Source organism: Vulpes vulpes, chromosome 12, assembly GCF_048418805.1.
Source record: "Vulpes vulpes isolate BD-2025 chromosome 12, VulVul3, whole genome shotgun sequence".
NCBI classification, from domain to species: Eukaryota; Metazoa; Chordata; class Mammalia; order Carnivora; family Canidae; genus Vulpes; species Vulpes vulpes.
Window position 1 is genome coordinate 163862835 of NC_132791.1, and position 20520 is coordinate 163883354.

The window sequence follows — 20520 nt, forward strand, 5'->3', positions numbered from 1 at the left end:
AGGGCCGGGCTGCCGTTCGGTGGCCAGTTTTTGGATGGCTGTTACTTTCGGAGAAGAGCCCTGGAATGTCCCAGCAGTCCCAGCCACTGGGCAGCCTGTAGCTGCCATTGCCGTGAGTCCCGCTGTGCCGTGATAAAATGGTGCAGGGCAAGAACAGGGTCAGTGACTCTGGCTAATGGGAGCTTAGCTCCAAGCTGCAGGTCCTTGGAATCTGGATCTGCTGATCCTCATAGGGGACAGGGCCCAGGAATCTGTATCTAAAGTCCTCATTCCCTGCCTGCCCCTCCTACACCTGAGACCCTGTCAGGTGAACTCAGGAGAAGATGGTTGAGCCAATAGGTTTCCCCCAACTTGACTGCATTTGCCCACGGAGAAGGGCCCAGGTGTTGTTTCCAGGTCTCAGGTGTGTAGAAGGCTCTGGAGCTGCCCCAGAGCATAGGCTAGTCTGGGCCCACCTCAATCCCCAACCGGGCCACGGGCAATCAGTTTACCAAACACGCGAAAGAAAAAATAATTATTTTATTTAAGTTAAAATAGGGAGACTTTGGCTTCAACCCAAGATGATCAGGGTTTCGATACAGTTTTGCACAGGCCCCAAAGACCTCACAACTGTTATTATGCCATGACAGGAAGTTTGTAAAACGTTTCTGGTAGAAGGTTTCTTGTCGTTGTGTACATAAGAAGCGCTCTGTGTGCACCCTCAGCCCCGGCCAAATACTACTTCATTAAAAGACAAAACAAACATAAACAACTGAGAAGCACAGAAAGGCAGAAAGTGCCTGAGAAGAGAAGGCTCTGGGCTGAGGACACACGGATGAGGCCGTAGCATCTGTCCTGGCTGAGTTACACGTCTGTAAGGGAGGACACAGGTGCAGGAACATGCGCAAGGCTGATGGAAGAGAAAGAAACCCACGGAGGGGCCCGAGCTAAGTTCCAGAGGAAGCCTCTCTTGCTCTGATAGGAAAGCAGGAGCCCCTCCCGGACTCCTAAGATATGACTTTGCTCCCATCACCTTTGAGTTCTGAACCCCACAGAGATCCAGCCACAGCCTCCCCAACCCCCCACCCGGGCCCCTGGCCTCAGGCCAAGGCACTGGGACGCACCCCTCCCCTGCCCACATGGTCTCCACCAATCATGGGAACACCTGGGCCCTCGGCAGAGCCGGGCAGGCAGCAGGGGGAGTGAAAGTGGAAATATCCAGGGGTAACATTTAGGTGGTTGTTACAAAAGCAGACAGCACAGCAGCGGCATCAAACAAGTGGAATGAGAACTTGAGGGAGCCCCAGAGAGTCTCCTGAGCCCCTCTTCCCTCTGCCGGCCCTTCCTGACAGCGGCCAGTCCTGTGGAAGCCACACCCGCCAGGCGCTGCAGTCTAAGCCAAGGATTCTGGGGCCCTCTTCCGAGCAGGCTCTATTTTCTTCTCATCCTCTGTGGCCCACAGGCTAACTCAGCTCTGAACCGTTTTCTCTCTTGCAGCAAGTAACTTCCTGAATTTCTGCTCCATTCTAGAAGCCATGTGCCCATGATCTGCCGTCTTGTCTTTAGGGGATCCCTGGATTCCCCTTCTATTGGCCATTTCTGTTAGGAGATTGCCCTATGACAGGCAGCTTTCTGTAGGGCAGCCCAGGAGTCCTAAAGGGATGATCACCTTCTGCTGATTTTCGTAAAGAAACCTTTAAAAAAAGGGGGTGGGGAAACAAAAAATGAGTATTTTTTATCTAGTTCTATCAATGACTCTTCCCTTCAGATTATCTTCCTCTGACAGATTTTGCTTCTGAGAATAAAATAGGAATCAGCAGTATGGTGAGGCTTTGGCTTTAATCCAGAACGGTCTTACAGGTTCAGAAGGTCATCTTGGTTTTGCAGAGTTCTGACCAAACCCAAGGGAGGGACACCTATAGGCTAGAGTTATACTTCTCCCCATGCCTCCTGCGGTGACGCAGACACCTGCCATCTTTGCCAGTGGCTTCTGTGACTTAACAGAGAAACTGTTTTCTGAAATTAGAGGAAATGTTGGTGGAGGAGCCACGAATACAAAGATGTGGATGCTTATTTTAAATCCTTTTCTTTTAAAAGTAAATAATCACCCCAAGATGCCTGTGTCACTTCCCCCAACCAACAGGGAGGAATCTGTCTGTGGATCATTCACCAACTCTCTGGTCACCTTTCCTATAAAAAAACAAGCCAGGAAGTGAATCAGTCGATCCCTCACCAGTTCTCCCCGTTCCAGTCTTCAGGAGAACAGATGCGAGAGGCAGCAGGCACCCACAGGGATTCCCCGTAATACCTCTTCTTGTACCTGTTCCAGCTCTTACACTGGAGAAGGGAACCTGTATTTTAAAGTGACCGCTGGAGGCAAGGGTATGGATTCTGGGCTCAAAATGCAAGCACAATCTGCATCAAGGGTTGGCAACCCATACAGAGAATTTGGGAGACCCCAAGGGGACCAGCTGTCCAGAGTGATTGTGCTAGAGTCATGGTAGTCACCTGGAAACCTTCAACCTGGTTAAAGGGAAACGGCTCTTTTGCTGACCAGCAAAGATAGGCTCTCCAGGAAATCTCAATGCCCTGACAAACTCAAAATCTGCTTTGTCACATCTAAGTGGGGGATGCATCTCTGGCAACCCCCGGCATTTATTTAGGATAGATGCAAGGTATACATATTTCTTTGTGCCTTTCCCCCAGGTGTGGGTCCCTCGAACTGTAAATAGTGCTGTGTGGTCATGAGGCTGATGACCAGTGGACATCTATTAGGGCAACCTAACAGTGACCATGTGCCAATCTCACTGCCAACCTGCATGCAATCTCACTGCAGACAAGTACCCCCGAGTGCAGCCAGACATGGGGGCGAGTGGGTATGTGCTACCCGAGGGTCTAGGAGGTAGAAGAAGCTGAGTTCATGGCTGCTGCCCCACTGGGGGGGTCAAGAGCTTCAAAAGCAGAAGGCTTAAAGTGCCAGCAGATGCCCACCCCCACTCCCTGCAGCAGGGACTCATAGAGCCACCTGTTCCCAGGGAGGCAGCACCTGTATAGAACTAGGAAGGGAAAAGCTCAGGTGCTTGGAAGTTCATCTGGGGTGCGTCTGGATCCCTGAGAGTCTCCTGTCTTGGAGGGTGCAGGAGCCTTGGGGGGGCCAGTCGGGCTCTCTGTAGATGGCTGGGAAGAGCAGCAGGAGCAAACAGAGAAGAGCCGAGTTCGGACGGCCTGGGTGCAGAGGACGAACATGATGCAATTGGCGCCGCCCTGAAACGTGTTCCCAATACCCTGGGGAGGGGAGGAAAGGAGAGGCATGAGTGCCCGAGCTGGAGGCGGTCTCTCTCTCTCTCTCTCTCTCTCTCTCTCTCTCACACACACACACACACACACACACACGCACACACACACCAGGAAGTGCTTTGGGCCCCAGAACCCTGTCCTCCACCCACCGAGGCTGGTATTCAGCCCCCAAGCTGCAGGTCTTCTGTGCTGGGAAGGACAGGATCAAGGCAGCTCTCTCCGGGCCATTCCCAGGCCACCAGAGGGCCCCTTAATGCCCCTGGGCTGCACCTGAGCCTCACTGCCCTTCCACCCTCTCTCACTAAGACTTCCCCATTGGGTCTCAGGCAGAAAGGAAGGCACCATGGAGCTGAGATTCCTGCCAGTCCCAGGATGACTGGTGTGCTGGGATGCACCCACTTTGTGGGAGATGGGGGCTTTGGGGGGGGGGGATCTAATTCTGCACCAGAGCCAGAGCAGCAAGGGCCAGGGAGGGCAGGCCTGCATACGTGCAGAACAACCAGCACCGGCGACCGCACCGCTGGGGAGCCACAGAGGGTCAAGACGAATCGTACGGTGCTCCAGACCCGGAGGCAGATGAAGATGAGCGGGATGAGGATCAGCTTCTTATCGGCCACGGAGGTGCGGCGCTGAAGCTGGTGCGCCTCGGAGAGGATGGGCCGGTACTCGGAGAGCGCCTCGTGCTGTGCAGGGAACGCAGAGAACAAGTGTGAGCCACTCATCCTGCCTATCTTTGCTCGATGTCACCCCCTGGAGGAGGCCTATCCTGACAACCTCCTTTCAAGAGCAAAGGCATTTTCCAGGTAGTCCTGTCCCCAGATTCAGTTAATTAGTTTTGCCCCCCGCCCTTTTTTTGTAGCTCTTAACATCCTCCATCCTAGAAGTTACTCATCTCTGTTTATCAGGCCTGTTGCCTATTATTGTCCTGCCTTCCCCCTCCAGAATGCAAGCTCCCCCAGGGCAGAGGCCTGTGAAGGAGGGGCTCCATGCAAAGCTGGGACAGAAAGGACAGGGGAGCGGGCGGGAGCTTTGTACTTCCCCACTCCCGGGAACACCTTCAGTGAGAGGAAAGGGGAGGCTCCATCTCTAGATCACAACTGAATTTGTAGCCATAGATGCAGCTATTCATAACAAAGATGTGTTTCTGAGCCTGGTCCTGTGTCTGGGACACTGAAAGCCCACGTGTGGGGAGAAGCCACATACCTTGGCAACTCTTCTTTGTAAAGCTTGCTCCAAGTCACTTTTTTTTTTCAAAATTTTATTTTTATTTATTTTAGAGAGAGAGTGCATGAGCAGGGGCAGAAAGAGGAGCAGAGGAGAAGGGAGAGAAATCTGAAGCAGACTCTGTGCTCAGCTCAGACCCCCACGAGAGGCTTGATCCCATGACCCTGGGAGATCATGACCTGAGCTGAAACCAAGAGAGTTGGCCAATTAACCAACTGAGCCACTGGAGTGCCCCCAGCTCACTTATTCTTAGCTCTCCTTCCTAGCTAGGGGCAGGGAACAACCCCTACCCCTCCCTGCCCACTAGTCTTCCGGTTTTCTGGAAACACTTGCAGGATTGTAAGACAGGATCTGTTCTCCCATGGGGGCTGGGCTCCCAGGCACAGCTCCAGGTCACCCTGGAAGGGCAAGGAAGAGGGGTACATGGAAGGGCGGCTGCAGACGGACAGCCTGGGATGCTTCATCTGGGAGCCCAGAACCTTCCCAGGGAAGAAAAGGAGCCAAGAAGGGTGTCCCCAGCCCAGGCAGGAGACCAGCAAGAAGATGGATTCCAAACCAATCACTAAGCCCCTCAGGACCGCTCAGCAACTCCAGCAGTAGCAGAAGAGGGGGGCAGGGAGGTGGCAAGGCCGGGAAATTTCAGAGTGAAAAGAGAACCTGAAGTCTAGACTCCAGAAGCCACAGGCAGGAGCCGCAGGGAACAAGCACCCTACAAACTCAGAAATGGCTGCCATGTCACATACACCCCGAAAGAATAAAGGGGGGCATACCCCCCCTGCAGCTTCAGCCCCTGAAAAATGGGGCAAAGAGAAAGCCCAGCATGGCCATGGCGCCCCGGGGCCTGGGCTCGGAAGCCCCCTTCAGTACTCTTCCACCCTTCCCCACATCCACCCTGTCCCCACGCCCAGCCCTGTCCCCTGCAGCCCCACCGTGACCAGCCAGCCCCGCAGCGCCTCGGCCTGCAGCGCCCAGAGCCGGCAGTCAAGGACAAGGAAGGATTTTCCACATCATCAGAGGAAAACCTTTCTTGCCTGGAATTTCCAGCCAGCTGGGCTCCTGCTCTCTGCGCTCCCGAGACCCCGAAGAGTCTGCATTTATGACACATTTTCAGTGACCACAGGGAATGCGGTTGAGGCATCGTGTGGCCCATTAGGGGATCTCACGCCCTCGTCTCCCGGGGCCATGGCGGCCCAGTGATCTGGATGCTGCTTCCCGGCAGCGGCACTCCCGTCCCGGTGGAGCAAGCCCGGCGGCCTGCCAGGAGAGGGCAGCAGAGGCCTGGCCCAGAACACAGGCCGCTGCTCCCCTCCCGGACTCCACACGCAGTGGCAGTGGTCGCAGTGGCAGTGGCCGCAGTGGCCTGGACTTCACGGTCTGGGTGAGCCTCGGGGGCCCTTAGCCTCCACCAGCCTCTACTCCCTTGTCCGTGGTGGAGAAATGACAGGACCCACCCCTGCCAGGGCTGCATCATTAGCAAACCAGACAGCCCATGATGCGTCACCCTGGCCTGTCCCCCAAGTGGCTGAGCCCAGCACCAGGCTGCCAGGGCACAGTGGCCCCAGAAAGTTTTAGAATAGGGGCCGGGGGTGGGGGTGGGGATGGCAGGTACCTACCGCCCTGTTTATGTGCTTCCTGATGAGGAGGTAGAGGACGGGCAGCATGACATAGGCCAGCATCTCCCAGAGCTTCCCGGTCAGCAGCATCCACAGGATGCGGTCCTCTGCCTCCAGGTCGATCCAGCACCAGCCGACTGACACGTCGGAGGCATCATAGCCGATCTTCTTTAGAGCGACAGCTGCCACGGTGATGGCCAGCGGGACCCCCCAGCTGAGGAACAAGGGGCAGACAGGAGGCAGCAGGTCAGGCTCCCAACAAAGCCAGCAGGGGCAATGCCACTGGCCGCTGTGCTCTCCAAACCTTGGACCACATAGCATCCCTGGAGAAAGCAAGGCAGGAGTCGTCAACTCCCCTAACCTAGCCCCACTCTGCCCAAGCCCTGCCAGGCCCACCCTAATGTCGCAGAGCCTGGGTAAGAGGACACAGGGATGTCCTGGCCTCCTGCCTGAAAGATACTCCCCCACCCCCACCCCTCAGAGGCCGGGTTCTCATTCAGAATCGCTGGGCTCCTTGGTGATTGGTGTGAGAATGCTGTGGCATGGCGAGGGTAGCTCCTTCCTGCCCCCAGGGTGGCCTGCATGCCAGCGTGCACCAGCCCATGCACCCATGTCTCACCCACACAGCCCCCGTGGCCGCCTGGGCCCAGAGGTGCATGCACTGGCAGCTTGAGGTTGCCTGGGAGGGAATGCTAGGGTCCTGTGCACCTGCAGCAGGATCTAGGAGGGGGAACAGGGGCTTGGGTGGGCACATCTCTCTGGGCCTGAGGACTCCTTGCTCTATGGGAAGGATATTCCTGGCAAAGGTCACAGATGGCCTCTGAAGCATAAGGCCTGGGGCAGGGGCCCCCTTTTAGGGCAGCACCAGGCTGACTTTTTTGAGAGTGCATCCTGACGGCAACACAGCCAGATGAGAACTGAGCCCCAAGGTTCCCAGTGTCCCCAAACCAGGCTGCTTGTGAAGCATTTTAAATGGGCCAGGGGACCCACAGAGGCTTCACAGTGGGATAGTGGGGTGGTGTGGAGTTTGGGCAGCCATGCAAGGAACAGGGTTCAAGCAGGCCCAACTCCAACTTGCCTCAACGCAGCAGTGTTTTTCTCCACCAAGTGGGGGATGATGACGGTGCCTGGAGCAGAGTAGGTTGTCACGAGAATAAACTGACTGGTGTACGTCTGGGGCACCGGTAAGTGTGTTGTGTCTGACCACTGCTGCCGTGAGTCATGTCCAACGTCCCAGGACTCTGGCCTATAGTGCAGGTGCCAGGAACGTGTGAGGCCCATGCGGTTCCTGCCCCTGGGAAGAGTACACACGGGCCTATGGGCCTATGTCCCAGGTCAGTTGCTGGGAGACAAGCAGTATGTAAACAGGACATGTCATCAGTAAAACCCTGAGGTCAGAAATTGGTTATATCCTGAGAGCTCTGTGTGAGCAATAGCTGCTTTTTTATTTTTTTAAGATTTTTTTTATTTACTCATGAGAGACACAGAGAGAGAGAGGCACAGGCACAGGCACTGGGACAAGCAGGCTCCATGCGGGAGCCTGATGTGGGACTGGATCCCAGGTCTCTAGGATCACGCCCTGGGCCGAAGGCAGGGCTAAACTGCTGAGCCACCCGGGCTGCCCCAATAGCTGCCTTTTTATTTTTTTAAAGATTTTATTTATTTATTCATGAGAGACGGGGGGGGAGGGGGGGAGAGAAGCAGAGACACAGGCAGAGGAAGAAGCAGGCTCCATGCAGGGAGCCTGATGTGGGACTTGATCCCAGGACTCCAGGACCACGCCCCAGGCCAAAGGTAGGCACCAAACTGCTGAGCCACTTAGGGATCCCCCAACAGCTGCTTTTTTAAAGTTAATTTTTATTTATTTACTTAAGGATTCTCTCTGTACCCAATGGGGGGCTAGAACTCACGACCCCGAGATCAAGGGAAGCATGCCTTTCCACTGAGCCGGCCAGTAGCAGCTCTTTTAGAGAGAAAGTTGTAGAACATTTGATGAGACCAAAGTTGAGTGTTAGTCTTGCCAGAATGAGGAGAAGTGCTGTGTTCAGTCAGGTCAAAAGGGACAAAAAACCCACAGAAGTTAAAAGGGTGGTGAGAAAGGTACCAAGTTATCCTCAGGAGTCTGTCCACTTTAGATGCTTGTCCTATCAGTTACTTATTTATGAAGTGGACATATATTAGCATCAAACTGTTCTGTCATAATATAGGGTTTCCATTTAGGGGCATCTGAGTGGCTCAGTTGTTGAGCATCTGCCTTTGGCTTGGGTCATGATCCCGGTGTCCTGGGATTGAGTTCGGCATCAGGCTCCTCCCAGGGAACCTGCTTCTCCCTCTGCCTATGTCTCTGGCGCGCGCTCTCTCTCTCTCTCATGAATAAATAAATAAAATCTTTAAAACAAAAAAATTCATGCCATCCTGGGGGCATCTGAGGACAACATGTCACAACAAAGAGCTCCATGAGGTCAGGTGCACTGCTCTTTCCAGCATCTAGAACAATGCCTGGCGCCTGGTAGGAACAGAACAGGGACCTGCTGAATGGGTGAAGTTTGTGGCAAGTGACCCAATCTACTCCTTAGTTCTTCACGGCATGAACATATTGTCGTTGAAAAGGAAGTAAAACGCTTTTAGTTGTCTTGTTCCTCATGGCTTTATGGTTTACGGGGCTCCTCCAATGAATCCTGCAATGGAGAAAAGCATGGTGTGTAGAGAGCCTCACCCTGCAGGAGGCTGGGCAGGGGCTGGAGGGACGCCCTCCCAGCTGGAAGTAAGCACACAGGGTGCGCCCAGGGCAGGCGCTCACAGGCACAGTGATTCCTCCTTCCTGACGTCCCTCACAGGAGACCCGGGTCCCCCACGGAGACAGATCCATTCTGTGACTTCAGGCTTGTCCTAGGAAAGCTAGAAAGCAATGGGTTTCTTCTGTATTACTGGGGTGCGTCTGGAGCTAAGTTTGTGTTGGGAGGTAGCCAGAGAGAAGACCAAACAGGCAGAAGGCTTTAAAGGGTTAAGAATGTGAGTTGATTGGGGCGCCTGGGTGGCTCAGTCAGTTAAGCCTCTGCCTTGGCTCTGGTCATGATCCCAGGCTCCCTGCTTCTCCCTCTCCCTCTGTCCCTCCTGCTTCCCCTCCTCATACTCCCTCAATCTAGCCCTCTCTCAAATAAATAAAATCTTTATTTAAAAAAAAAAGAAAGAAAGAAAGTGTGGGTTGATCAATCAGAGTCACTGTTTGAACCTCAGCAGATGGCCAGAAGCTGCTTGGGGAGGTATTTAAGTAGGAGGTGGTAAGGAGCAATGTCAGGGAGGGGTGGGAATGGAGTGGGAGGGAGGGAGAGGCTAATGACCCAGCAAAGCAGGCTCTACCAGACTTGTGAGTTATGGGTAAGGGCCGTGGTGTGCTGGTTAGTGTTTCACAACTGGCTCTGTACACAGAAAGGATTTGTATGCCGGTGCCTGTGTATGTACGTATGTAAGCAAGCACATACATGTTTATTATTAATTTAACTGATATAAAAGATGTGAAGCACACAATCTGCAGGTAATAACACATCACACTACGGTCCTTGTGGTGAATTCCATATAGCCAATCGAGCCTCACAGAATGCACTCAATTTTTGCCAACCCACTATGGTTGCAGTTGGCAAATGAGAGTAGTTCCATGACATGAAGTTGTTTATGTTTTAATTTTTCTTCACACGTAAGAAAAATGTGAAGGAAGGAAAAGCTAAGGGAGAAGACAAATGGTGACTAGGGAGCAACTTCTTTGTGGGATCAGATATTAATTTCCCAACCCTGCAAGGGTATTTCTACTTTTTTTCCCCCTGCTCCACAATACCATGTCTTCTCACCCCTTAAATACCTGGCTTCCTGCCTGCCCCATCTGACTACCACCTCTGCTGAAGTTCATACAAGGAATACTGTTAGGTATAGTTTTAACTATTGATGTTTCCTCTATCATCTTCTCAAATCTAGATAAAGAGTCCAGGAAACTATGGCCCTCAGGCCAAATCTGGCCAGAGTCTGCTCTGCTTTGTTTTGCTTTTCTTTCTTTCTTTCTTTCTTTCTTTCTTTCTTTCTTTCTTTCTTTCTTCCTTTCTTCCTTTCTTCCTTTCCTTTTCTTTTTTCTTCTCTCGTTCTTTCTTTTTAAGATTTTTATTTATTTGAGAGAAAGAGCTCACAAGCATGCACACAGGTGCAGAGGGAGAAGGTAAAGCAGACTCCCTGCTGAACAGGGACTCTGGGATCATGACCTGAGCTGAAGACAGATGCTTAACCCACTGAGCCACAAAGGCGCCCCTTTTCTGCTTTTTTAAATAAAGTTTTATTGTAACTGTAAGAGCAGAGGCTGAAAAGCTGTAATTGAGATCAGATGGCCTGTAAAGCTGGAAAAAAACCTATTATCTGGTCCTTTACAGGGAAAGTATGCTGACCTCTACTCTACACAATCAACAAAATAAACCAAGCCCTGATCTGTGGTGCTTGCTGTTTTTCATGGTGCAGTACTCCCACTGTGACTAATTTCAAGCCACCAATACATGTGGTTGGGGACAGATGGACAGTAATTGACAGTATTTCCATCCCATAGATTTGATAGTTGTAAATAACCTCAAGTGCACAGATAACAGTAAAATAATTAAGATGTAATTTTTAATACTCTTACTACTCTTTTAAATACAACTTATAAGTTTATATAGTTTAGTTTTTATTAATGATTGTACTTAATAATCAGCTCACAAAATGCCCTAAAATTTAATAATTGGGTCTCACCAGCTGGCTCCAGGATGCCACCAGGTGGAGGATAAAAAGCTGAAGATGCCCCAGGTTCTCCACCTATAGAGTGAGGAGAAAGTCCATATTTTTGGCAAGCTCAGATAAGCCAAGCCATTCTCTGGCCAGGTGGCTGGCCTGAGCTGTAGGGGCTGTGAATCTGGAAGATACTCTAGAAACACATGTGTGACATCCCTGCTTTCTAGAAATGCATACTTCCAATTTCTGTCACAGACCACGTAATATTTTCCCTCCTAATAAAGAAGCTGGCAACCAAAAAATTAAAATCAGAACAAGTAAAATATAGCTGAATAACAGCATGTGAAAAAAAATCATGGGCTTTAGTTGATTATGACCTAGAAACTCCTGTGGTTGGAGGAAGCACCCTGACACCCACATGTGGGCAGACCAGAACTGTGAGCAAACTGTCCTGCCTCTGTGTGGATGCTTGTGACCCACATTCTAAATCCGAGATTGTTAAGCTATAACTCAGGCCGAGGAGAAGCAGTGCTGGGGTCACCTGGATAGAAGAAGCCCAAAGGCCACACTCTGGACACAATCCCCCACTTGGAGGGGCACCAGAAGCCCACACCCTCTTGCTTGTGTTCACCTGAAAACCTAGGCCAGAGTCCAAGATGGCTTTGTCCTCCTTCAGAGGCTGTTAAGAGCTGAGTTGTGTCCCCACCAAATTCATATGTCGAAGTCTCCTAACCCTTAGCACCTCAGGATGTGACTATAGTTGGAGAGGGGTCTTTAAAGAGGCGATTAAATTAGAATGGTCTGGAGGATGGGCACTAATCCAGCACAACTGCCGACCTTATGTGGAGAGATTAGGACACAGACACACACCAGGTGCAGACTGTGTGAGGACCAAAGGTGTAGACGGCCATCTACAAGCCAAGGAGACAGGCCTCAGAGGAAACCAACCCTGCCAACCTTGATCTCGGACCTCCAGCCTCCAGGACTATGAGAAAATGGATTTCTCTAGTTTAAGCCACTCTGTCTGTGGTACATTATTAGGGCAGCCCCAGGAGATGACTAGGGAAGTTTTCTATGAAATATGGGGAAGAGACACATGCTAGTTCCTGGGAATCCCAACACATCTGGACTGGTGGGGTCCCTCAGTAAGCTTAGGGGAGGGGTAAACCAACAACAACAAAAATCCGTTCAGATCTCCGTGCCCAACATGAGGCTTGAACTCATAGACCCTGAGATTGAGGGTTGCATGACCTACCTACCTACCAAGTCAGCCAGGGGCCCTAGTGTCCTTTTGTTTTTATATCTCCTCCAGGGGAGCAGAACCAGAAGCACCACAGGATTAGCCAGGTGGTGAGTAAGCCATCCCATCCCCAATGCCTGAATTCCCTGCCGTTGGTCATCTGACCCTGAGCCGGGGGCCTGTCTCCAGGACAGTGATGCTCTGGGTTTCCCTTAGAGTTCCCAGCTCTGCCGGTAAGTGGTCTCTGAAATCTCTCCCACCAGAGTCACGGTGGGGGACACCTAGAGGGACAGTTGCACTTCACACAGAAGGGACTCTGCACAAAGAGTCTATCCACCTCCACCGTTAGATTCCTGCACTCTTCCCTCCACCCCAAACCTCACTCTTCCTACAGATGTTTCCAGAAGGGGGCTGGCATCTGATGGGAAAGAAACAAGAGTCTTCTCCCACAAACAGCAGTGCCTGGTCTATGTGCTGGGTGGCCTACGGAAAGCCTTGAATGTTAACTTAAAAAATGCTTTCAGAACAAAACTACCGTGCAACAATGTGCCAATTTAGAGAGTTCTTGGGAGCAAGACAGAGCTGTGCAGAGGGAAGCGCAGCTGCAGTGAGCCAGGCCTGGTGGAGAGAATCACAAGGCCTGTGGCTGCCTGGAGGTTTCTTCCCCAAACAAAGGGCACTTATTGTTGAGTGTGGGGCAGAGGGGTAGGTCGTGGGAGAAGTTTGAGGAGCCGGCCACTAGACCGGCACCACGAGGTCACTCTGTGGCACTGGGCACAGAAGGGAGTGTGGAAGGGGGGTGTCCAAAGGAACTGTTATGCATACACACACCCTGGTGCCCCTTCTGCAGCCCCGGTGCTGGTGGGCGTCACAAAGCCACCCTGCAACACTCAGAGACACTCTCCTTCCCAGCCAGGTCCTGGCCGACTGGATGCCGGGTAAGGATGGGCACTTGCCCTGGCAGGGGGTTCCAGGGCAGCATCTGCTTTCTCACAGCCCCTGGGGCTGCGGACAGCTTCCCATGAACACAAAACGCTGTACAGAGACCTCACGATGCAGCAGTGCCCTCTAAAAACTTTTTTAGGAGGGCAAAAGCAAAGCCAATTCAACTCTTGTTATTTTGGGGAGCACCGATTGACATGGGGTACTGTTCATGCAGGTGCTTACATGCAACCCTCATTCAGACACACCTGCTTGGGGCCCCATCACTGAGACCCACAGTGAGCTAGTTTCCCATCAAAGAGCTTAGGGGATCTTCCCCTTCGTGGCCCTCACTTCCTCTTTTGTCTATATTAGAACTTCCCACTCCCCACCCCCATCAAGCAGGGGTCTTGATGGTGAGCTTGGGAACCACAGACTCTTCCTCCAGAACCCCAGGCAACCTCCAGGGAGTGGGAGCAGGTGGGCCCAGGGGCCAGAGGTCATGCTCACATCTGCTCCCACCTCGTGCCAGAAGAAACCCTATGGCTGCCTGAGGTGGCTAGCTTGGCCAGGACCCTTCCCTTACGATTTGGTGCAGTGAGGCTCCCCCCAGCCCAGCCTTCCTCCCCTGCTCACAGGACACAGGATGACATCTGCTACGGTGGTGCCTGGGCACAGGTACAGGAGATGGTCCACCGACCCTGCTCCGGCCTCGTTCAGAAGAAGGAGCCCACCGCTCTGACAACTGCTTCTGAGGGGCAGCTCACCATCAGCAGGGTGGCAGGGATGGTTTCTGACCAGAAAAGAACTGATGGCACCCACAGTGCCTCTGGGCCTGACCTTCTGGGCACCTTCTCAGAGAAGGTATTGTAAATGCTCACAGATGCACATCCATGTGACTGTAAGATATCGGGTGTCCGTGTCAGGCTGCCTCAACAGCTCACGTACGGTGGACAGGGACTTAATACAGGACCTTCCCTTGAATGCTGAGTATTCTCACACAACCGTAGAAAGGCAACAAAAAACAGGAAATTCACTTCAGAACACTGTCAGATCAATGCATGCTAACTGGGTGGGTAAAGTCTGAGGCATAAGAAGATCTTTATCTCGACAAGGTATTTATTAATTACCAAGAGGAGAACAGGAACTGCTGTGCACAACTGGCAGGCAACACCCTTAATCAGGTGATCAAAATTATTATCACCAGAGGCAGAACAAATCAAAGTCCCTGGAGAGGGAGCAGTGAGAATCTTCTGTTAGATTCCAGCCCAAGTGCAAAACCTGAAACCACTTGTGGGGAAGCACCAGCCAGCCCAGCAGAGGGACCTTCTGCAAAACAATGGACCTGTATTCTTCAAAGAAGTGTCCTGAAACACCAAGAAAGAACTACTGCCGATTGCAGAATAGAGACCTAACAAGTCAAACACAAGCCAAGGGTTTCCCTTTGCTACTGGGGAAATCTCTGTAGAAGACGGGCAAAATCTCTGTAAAGTCCACCCTCGGTAATAGCATCATTCCCTGCTATACCATTTCCCTGCTTCTGGAAGGTGTGTGTGGTTACCTAAGAGACTGACACTTGCTTAAGGAAATACACACTAAAGGACTGAGGGGTTCTGGGGACATCAATCTACTCTTAAATGGTTCCAGAAAAATAAATGCAGAAGACAAAACCAACAGGATACAATGTCTGTCATGGCAGAAATCTGGAAAGTTAAAAAATAGTTTGATGATGTAAGAAAAATTTCTTCTAAAGATTTTATTTATTTATTCATGAGAGGCACAGAAAGAGGCAGAGACACAGGCAGAGGGAGAAGCAGGCTCCCTGCGGGGAGCCCGATGTGGGACTCAATCCCAGGACACCGGGATCATGCCCTGGGCCGAAGGGAGGCACTCAACTACTGAGCCACCCAGGTGTCCCCAAAATTTTTTTTTCTTTTTTTTTTTTCCCCAAAATTTTTTAATTAAAAAAAATATTGTTGGGCCAAGAGACAAGATGGGATCCTAAACCGAGGACTGACCCTCGGAGTTCTAACCCTGAGCCCCTCATTTATGGCCATGTGAGCTTGGGCAAGTCTTGCCAGCTGTGGCAGGACCAACCTGCCCGGCCCCAGGGCTACTGGTGGCCAATGAGCTAAGGAACGAACCAGCACTTTGCAAGCCTTCAGGAGCCAGATGCAACTCGTGATAGAATGCCATTTCCTTGAGGATAAAGTCTAAGCTGCCCTCCTTCTCCCAGCGGGCAAAGAAAATAAGTCTTTCTGTAAAGGGAACCTGGTCAGGTCTTATGATGGGGTCTGTGCAGGCATTTTCTGGGGAGTAGTGGTATGAGTGCAGAACTCTATCTGGCCTCCTACTTTACCTGGATCGCTTTTATAGATGACTTTTTTTCACTTAACATTGTAGCATACCATTTAAAAACCATTTAAAAATGGCTTACAGAGTTCAGAGCCAGTATCTGATGGCTGTGTAACATTTCTGGTGAGGTGTAGTTTGTGACCTATTGCTCCTCTATTTTTTGGACATTCAGGTTGCTTCCAAATTCCTGTACAAACTCCTTTGTACCTATGGCTTTGAATGTATTTTGGATTATCTCTTTACACTAGGTCCCTATGAATAGGATTATTGGATCAAGGGGTATGAACCAAATACTTTCTATGTGGATTATTCCAGTTTACAGTGCCAATAATAATGTAGGAAAATAAAATACCAGTTTTACCAGCATTTATCGTATTAGTATTCTACTTTACTATTTTTTTCTAAGTTAATGAGAAAATGGTACCTCATTGTTATAATTTGTATTGTTTTGACTATTGATGGGGTCAGCTTTTCCCCGTGTATATTTATGAACCATTTTGACTCTTCTGTCTGAATATCTCCTATGTCTATTTATCAAGATATTTGTTGTTTTTTTTAAAAAAAATCATTTCAGGGGCACCTGGCTGGTAGAGCACGCAACTCTTGATCTCGGGGTTGTGGGTTTGAGCCCGATGTTGAGTGCAGACATTACTTAAAAATAAAATCTTAAAAAGAAATCATTTCATAAAAACTCCAATAGACATTCTCAACCTCTATGTTATCACATTTTAAAACTTTCCCAAACTGAATTTTTGATGAGGACTGATATTCAGTTGTCTGAAATGGTTAAAAAGTAGATGACCATGGAGACTACATCTGGAGATGAGATTTCTCATGTCAACAGGTCTTAAACAATTATAAACTGCAACACCAAAGAAAGCCGATGGAGAGCCCTTAGCAAGGTCATTAGCAATACAGTCTGGGGGAATCTAGGTCAATAAATGAACCTGTTAGACAGGTTTCCTACCAATTCTCTTAGACCAGCAAGGTGAGCTAACTTCTGAAAGGGAGCTCCAAAGAACAAATTGTCAAACTCCCTTTGTAGCTTGGATATAGGTTAAAAAAAAAAAAAAAAATTTTTTTTTAAGTAGGTTCCACGTCCAGTGTGGAGCCCAGTGCAGGGCCCGAACTCCTGACTCTGAGATCAAAACCTGAGTTGAGATCAGAGTCCAAGGCCACCTGGGGAACCCTAGTAATTTTCTTTTGAGAAGCTGATGGATCCCATTCAACAGAAAAGATGAGCAACTCCCTTCTTTTTTATGGCCAGCACAGAGGACACATGGGCTTTCTTAGGAGGCCTTTCCCTCGGCATCACAGAAAACACCCCTAGGACTGAACAGAAGGAAGTCCCAACTCAGGTTCATTACGAAATGTACCTTTTCTATAAGATGCACCAGGTTTTCTTCATCACTTAAAAAAATTGTTTTCAATATTTTTTTTCAATATATTTTTTAAGAAGGGAAAACAAGAGAAAAGATTCTTGGCAAAGACAGGTCCAGTCATAGGCTCCTTCTCAAGTACATGTGAACTCTGGTGTACATGCTGTCCACACCCAGCAAGACTGCCAACGACTGGGTCTCTGAAACATGCAGAGGCCAGGGTGGAGAGGGGGCAAGGGGAGAAAAGGCAGCCCCTTGGGTCTCTGCAGCATCTGAGGTACTGTGGACTCCTTGCAAAACTTTTGACATGAACAGCTGAGAAGCAGGCCACTTAGTTTCCCAGGGACCAGCTGGCCTTCATCCAGCAGTTCTGAGACCTAGAGGTCAAATGACTCTCGCGGGCTTGTGATCTCACCGTTGTGACACCCAGGTGACCTGTCTCTACCAAAGTGCTGACTGTCCTCAGTTTGGTCCCGTGGAAAGCACTCAAGTATTTAACAGAGAGAGCCTATAATTAGGGCAGTATTTGGTGCTCTTATCTGGGAGAGGGAAAAGGAGAAACAAGCCCTGTAAAATTCCTGCCTTGAGTGCGGTGCAGGACACCATCAGATGTTCAAATCTTGAAATTACACCAGAAAGGGGCCAACCTTCCATAGGTGAGGGTTACCTGACGAGGCGTTTTAGTGCCAGGGCAGGGCAAGGCCTGGGTTTACTCTGCTCTCAGACTCCAGGCAGCTGGGGGCCCTCTCCCAGACCAGCCTCTGCCACTGACCTCACCCTCAGATTCCAAACCCTAGAAACTCGAGATGGTGTGAGTCTAGAGATGAGCAAAGACAAAATAATGAAGAAGGTACTTCGGAAATTTTACAGCAGAAACCCCGCATTTGGCAGGGGGTAGCTGGCCTGGGAGTGGCTGAACGCATCACACCTACTGGGGCACAGGGTGGCACCGGGGGCAGCCGCCCTCTCCCTCCTGGAGCATCACCTAATTCATCCCTCGGCCTGAGAACGAGCACTCTCTCCGCATGGGCAGCAGAGCGGCCAGAAAGCAGGGAAGCAGGAGGCAAAAGGCATCAGGTGTCCCTGCCATCTCTCCAGGTGCTTCCAAGCTAGGAGAGCCCAGCTCTGGCCCCCACCTCTCGGGCAGGTGCGGGGCGGCTGAGCCGACGCTCGACGCTGGGGCAGGTCCACCTCTCCGCCCGGGAACCTGAGCGGACCTGCCCCGCGAGCCCCCCGCCAGGGGTCCGACCGAGACGCGGGCGCCGGAGGGCGCGAGGCCCACGGGGGCAGAGGGCAGGGCCCGGGAGGGAGTCCTGGGGGGCGGCGCTGCTGCCACACACCTGACGACGTGGAAGGCCCAGAGCAGGCGGCCGGTCCGAGGCTCGCGCGCCGCGCGGACGATGCTGAGGTACAGGTAGAGGGCGATGGCCACGGTCCAGAAGAAGGAGCTGGTGTTGGCGAAGGTGGAGAGCGCGCCCTGCAGCACGCAGTCCCACGAGGGGCCCGCGAAGTCCTGCAGCACCCCGTAGAAGTAGGAGGCGGCCGAGAGCAGGTCCGCCAGCGACAGGAAGAGCAGCAGGCGCCGAGCCCGGCTGCGCAGGTCGGGCCACAGGGCGTGCGTGGCCACCAGCAGCCCCGAGCCCAGCGCCGAGAGCGCGCACGACAGCAGCACCACGGCGCGCTCCGACGGCCCCAGCTCGGTGGGCGGCGCGGGCGGCGGCATGACCCGGCGGGCAGGGGCCCCCCGCCACCGCCACCGCCACCGCCACCGCCACCGCCACCGCCGTCTGGGCACCGCCGTCTGGGCACCGCCGCGCCCGCGGTCCGCGTCCCAGCCCGGCCCGGCCCCTCCCGCCCCTCCGCGCCCGGCCCCGGCCCAGGCCCCGCCCCCGCCCCGCCCCCAGCGCCCTCCGCGCCCCGCCCCCAGCGCCCTCGCCCCCCGCCCCGGCGCCCTCCCCCGTCCGCCCTCCCCCGCCGAGGGCGCCGGACCCCGAGCTCCACCCTGCGCCACGCCCCCTGCGCCCTCCAGGCTCCACCCCGTGGCTCCCACGTTCGCTCTCCCTGCCCGCCGCGCCAGGGCGGCCGCTGCTCTAGCCAGGTGGCTGGGACGTCCCGTCCTGCAGAGGGAAACGCTGGCATTTTCAGGACTAGTGTTCCCCTCCTCTCAGCCCGCTGGTGTGTGTGTGTGTGGGTGGGGGCGGGGGCGGGGGCATTCTTCCCACTAGTGACAACTGTGACCAAGTCCCTCCTCATCCAGCGGTACCGCGCTGTTGGCAGGCAGGGACGGCTGCTGTGGGAAGGAAGTGTGCTCGTTCTTTCTTGCAACGAACATGCTATTTGGTAAAGTCAAGCTTATTGTTTTTTTTGAAAAATAAAATTTTGATTCCCGGTTTACTGGGTTTTAGATTTTTGGAAATTTCATGTGTTTTAATTGAGATACCATTCACATACCATAAAATAACCCTTTTCAGTGTACGATTCCATATTCCATAGTTTATAGTATATTCGCAAGTCTGTGCAACCGTCTTTAACTCCACAATGATTTCGTCACCTGGAGAAGAAACTGTTGCCACCCACTCCCCGTTTACGCCCTCTCTCAGCGCCAGGAGATCCCTAACCCACCCTCTATGTCTGTGAATTTGCCAGTCCCGGTACCTGCATACATGCAATCAGATAGTAGGTCCTCTTTAGTGACTGGCTCCGTTCGCTTGGAATGTTTTCAAGGTTCATCCACATTGTGGCTGGTATAATATTTCATTTATTTTTATGACCAAGCAATATTCCAATGAATGGGTACACCACATTTTCCGTTTTTATATGCTGATAACACACTTTTTGGCTATTATGAATAATGCTGTTTAAACATTTGTGGACACATTTTTCAATTCTTTTGGGTATGCATCTAGGAATAGAATTGCTGGTCATATGGTTACTCTGTGTTTAACTTTTTGAGGAACTGCCAGACTTTTTCAAACTGGTTGCAACTTTTTATATTCCTCCAGCAATGCAGGAGGGTTCCAATTTCTCTCCATTTTCTGAACACTTTTTATTATTATTTTTTATTCTAGCCATCCTAGTGGTGTGAAGTGGCGTCTTATTGTGGCTTTGATTTGCATTTTTCTAGTTAATAATGATATGGAGCATCTTTCCATGTGCTGGCTCATCCTTTGCATATTCTTGCTGGAGAAGTGTATGTCTTCCATTCCCTTGCCTATTCTTCTGTCCTTTTAGTATTAAGGGGTAGGAGTTCTTTATATTTCTGGATACTGGACTCACATCAGATATATGACTTATAAAATCTTCCCTTCTGTGTGTTTTCATTTTCTTGATAATTTGAAGCATAAAAGTTTTTATTTTGACAATGTCCAATGTACTTATTTTTTCCCCTTTGGTTGCTGTGCTTTTGGTGTCATATCCAAGTACCCACTGCCTAGTCCCAGCTCATGAAGATTTACACCTATACTTCCTTCCTTCCCAGTACAACAAGTGTTTCATTAGTGTAGCTTTGTAGTAAGTTTTAAAATGGGGAAGTATGAGTCCTCCAACATTACTTTTCTTTTTCAATATTATTCTGGCTGTTTGGGGTTGCTTGCATATGCCATATTGGCATTTCCATTTCTTGAAAGAAAAAGAAAGAAAGAAAGAAAGAAAGAAAGAAAGAAAGAAAGAAAGAAAGAAAGAGAAAGAAAGAGAAAGAAAGAGAAAGAGAGAAAGAAAGAAAGAAAAGAAAAGAAAAGAAGAAAAAGAAAAGAAAAGAAAGAAAAGAAAA

The 20520-nt window shown here is 51.2% G+C and overlaps 1 protein-coding gene across 2 annotated transcripts; it reads right to left on the bottom strand.

Annotated features, from left to right (window-relative positions):
- Window positions 1–504: 504 nt before the first annotated feature.
- GPR157 (G protein-coupled receptor 157) lies at window positions 505–18575 on the bottom strand. 2 transcript variants are annotated; one of them, XM_026005072.2, is made up of 5 exons: window positions 18092–18575; window positions 6114–6327; window positions 3765–3959; window positions 3026–3264; window positions 505–1673 (listed from the first exon to the last, which is right to left on the bottom strand). In XM_026005072.2, exons 1-4 carry the CDS (start codon window positions 18472–18474, stop codon window positions 3052–3054), a joined length of 1005 nt encoding a protein of 334 aa, XP_025860857.1. In that variant the 5' UTR covers window positions 18475–18575; the 3' UTR covers window positions 505–1673; window positions 3026–3051. The 2 variants fall into 2 exon arrangements, with proteins under 2 accessions (XP_025860857.1, XP_025860856.1); XM_026005071.2 differs by having other exon boundaries at window positions 505–3264.
- Between the last annotated feature and the right edge of the window lie 1945 nt (window positions 18576–20520).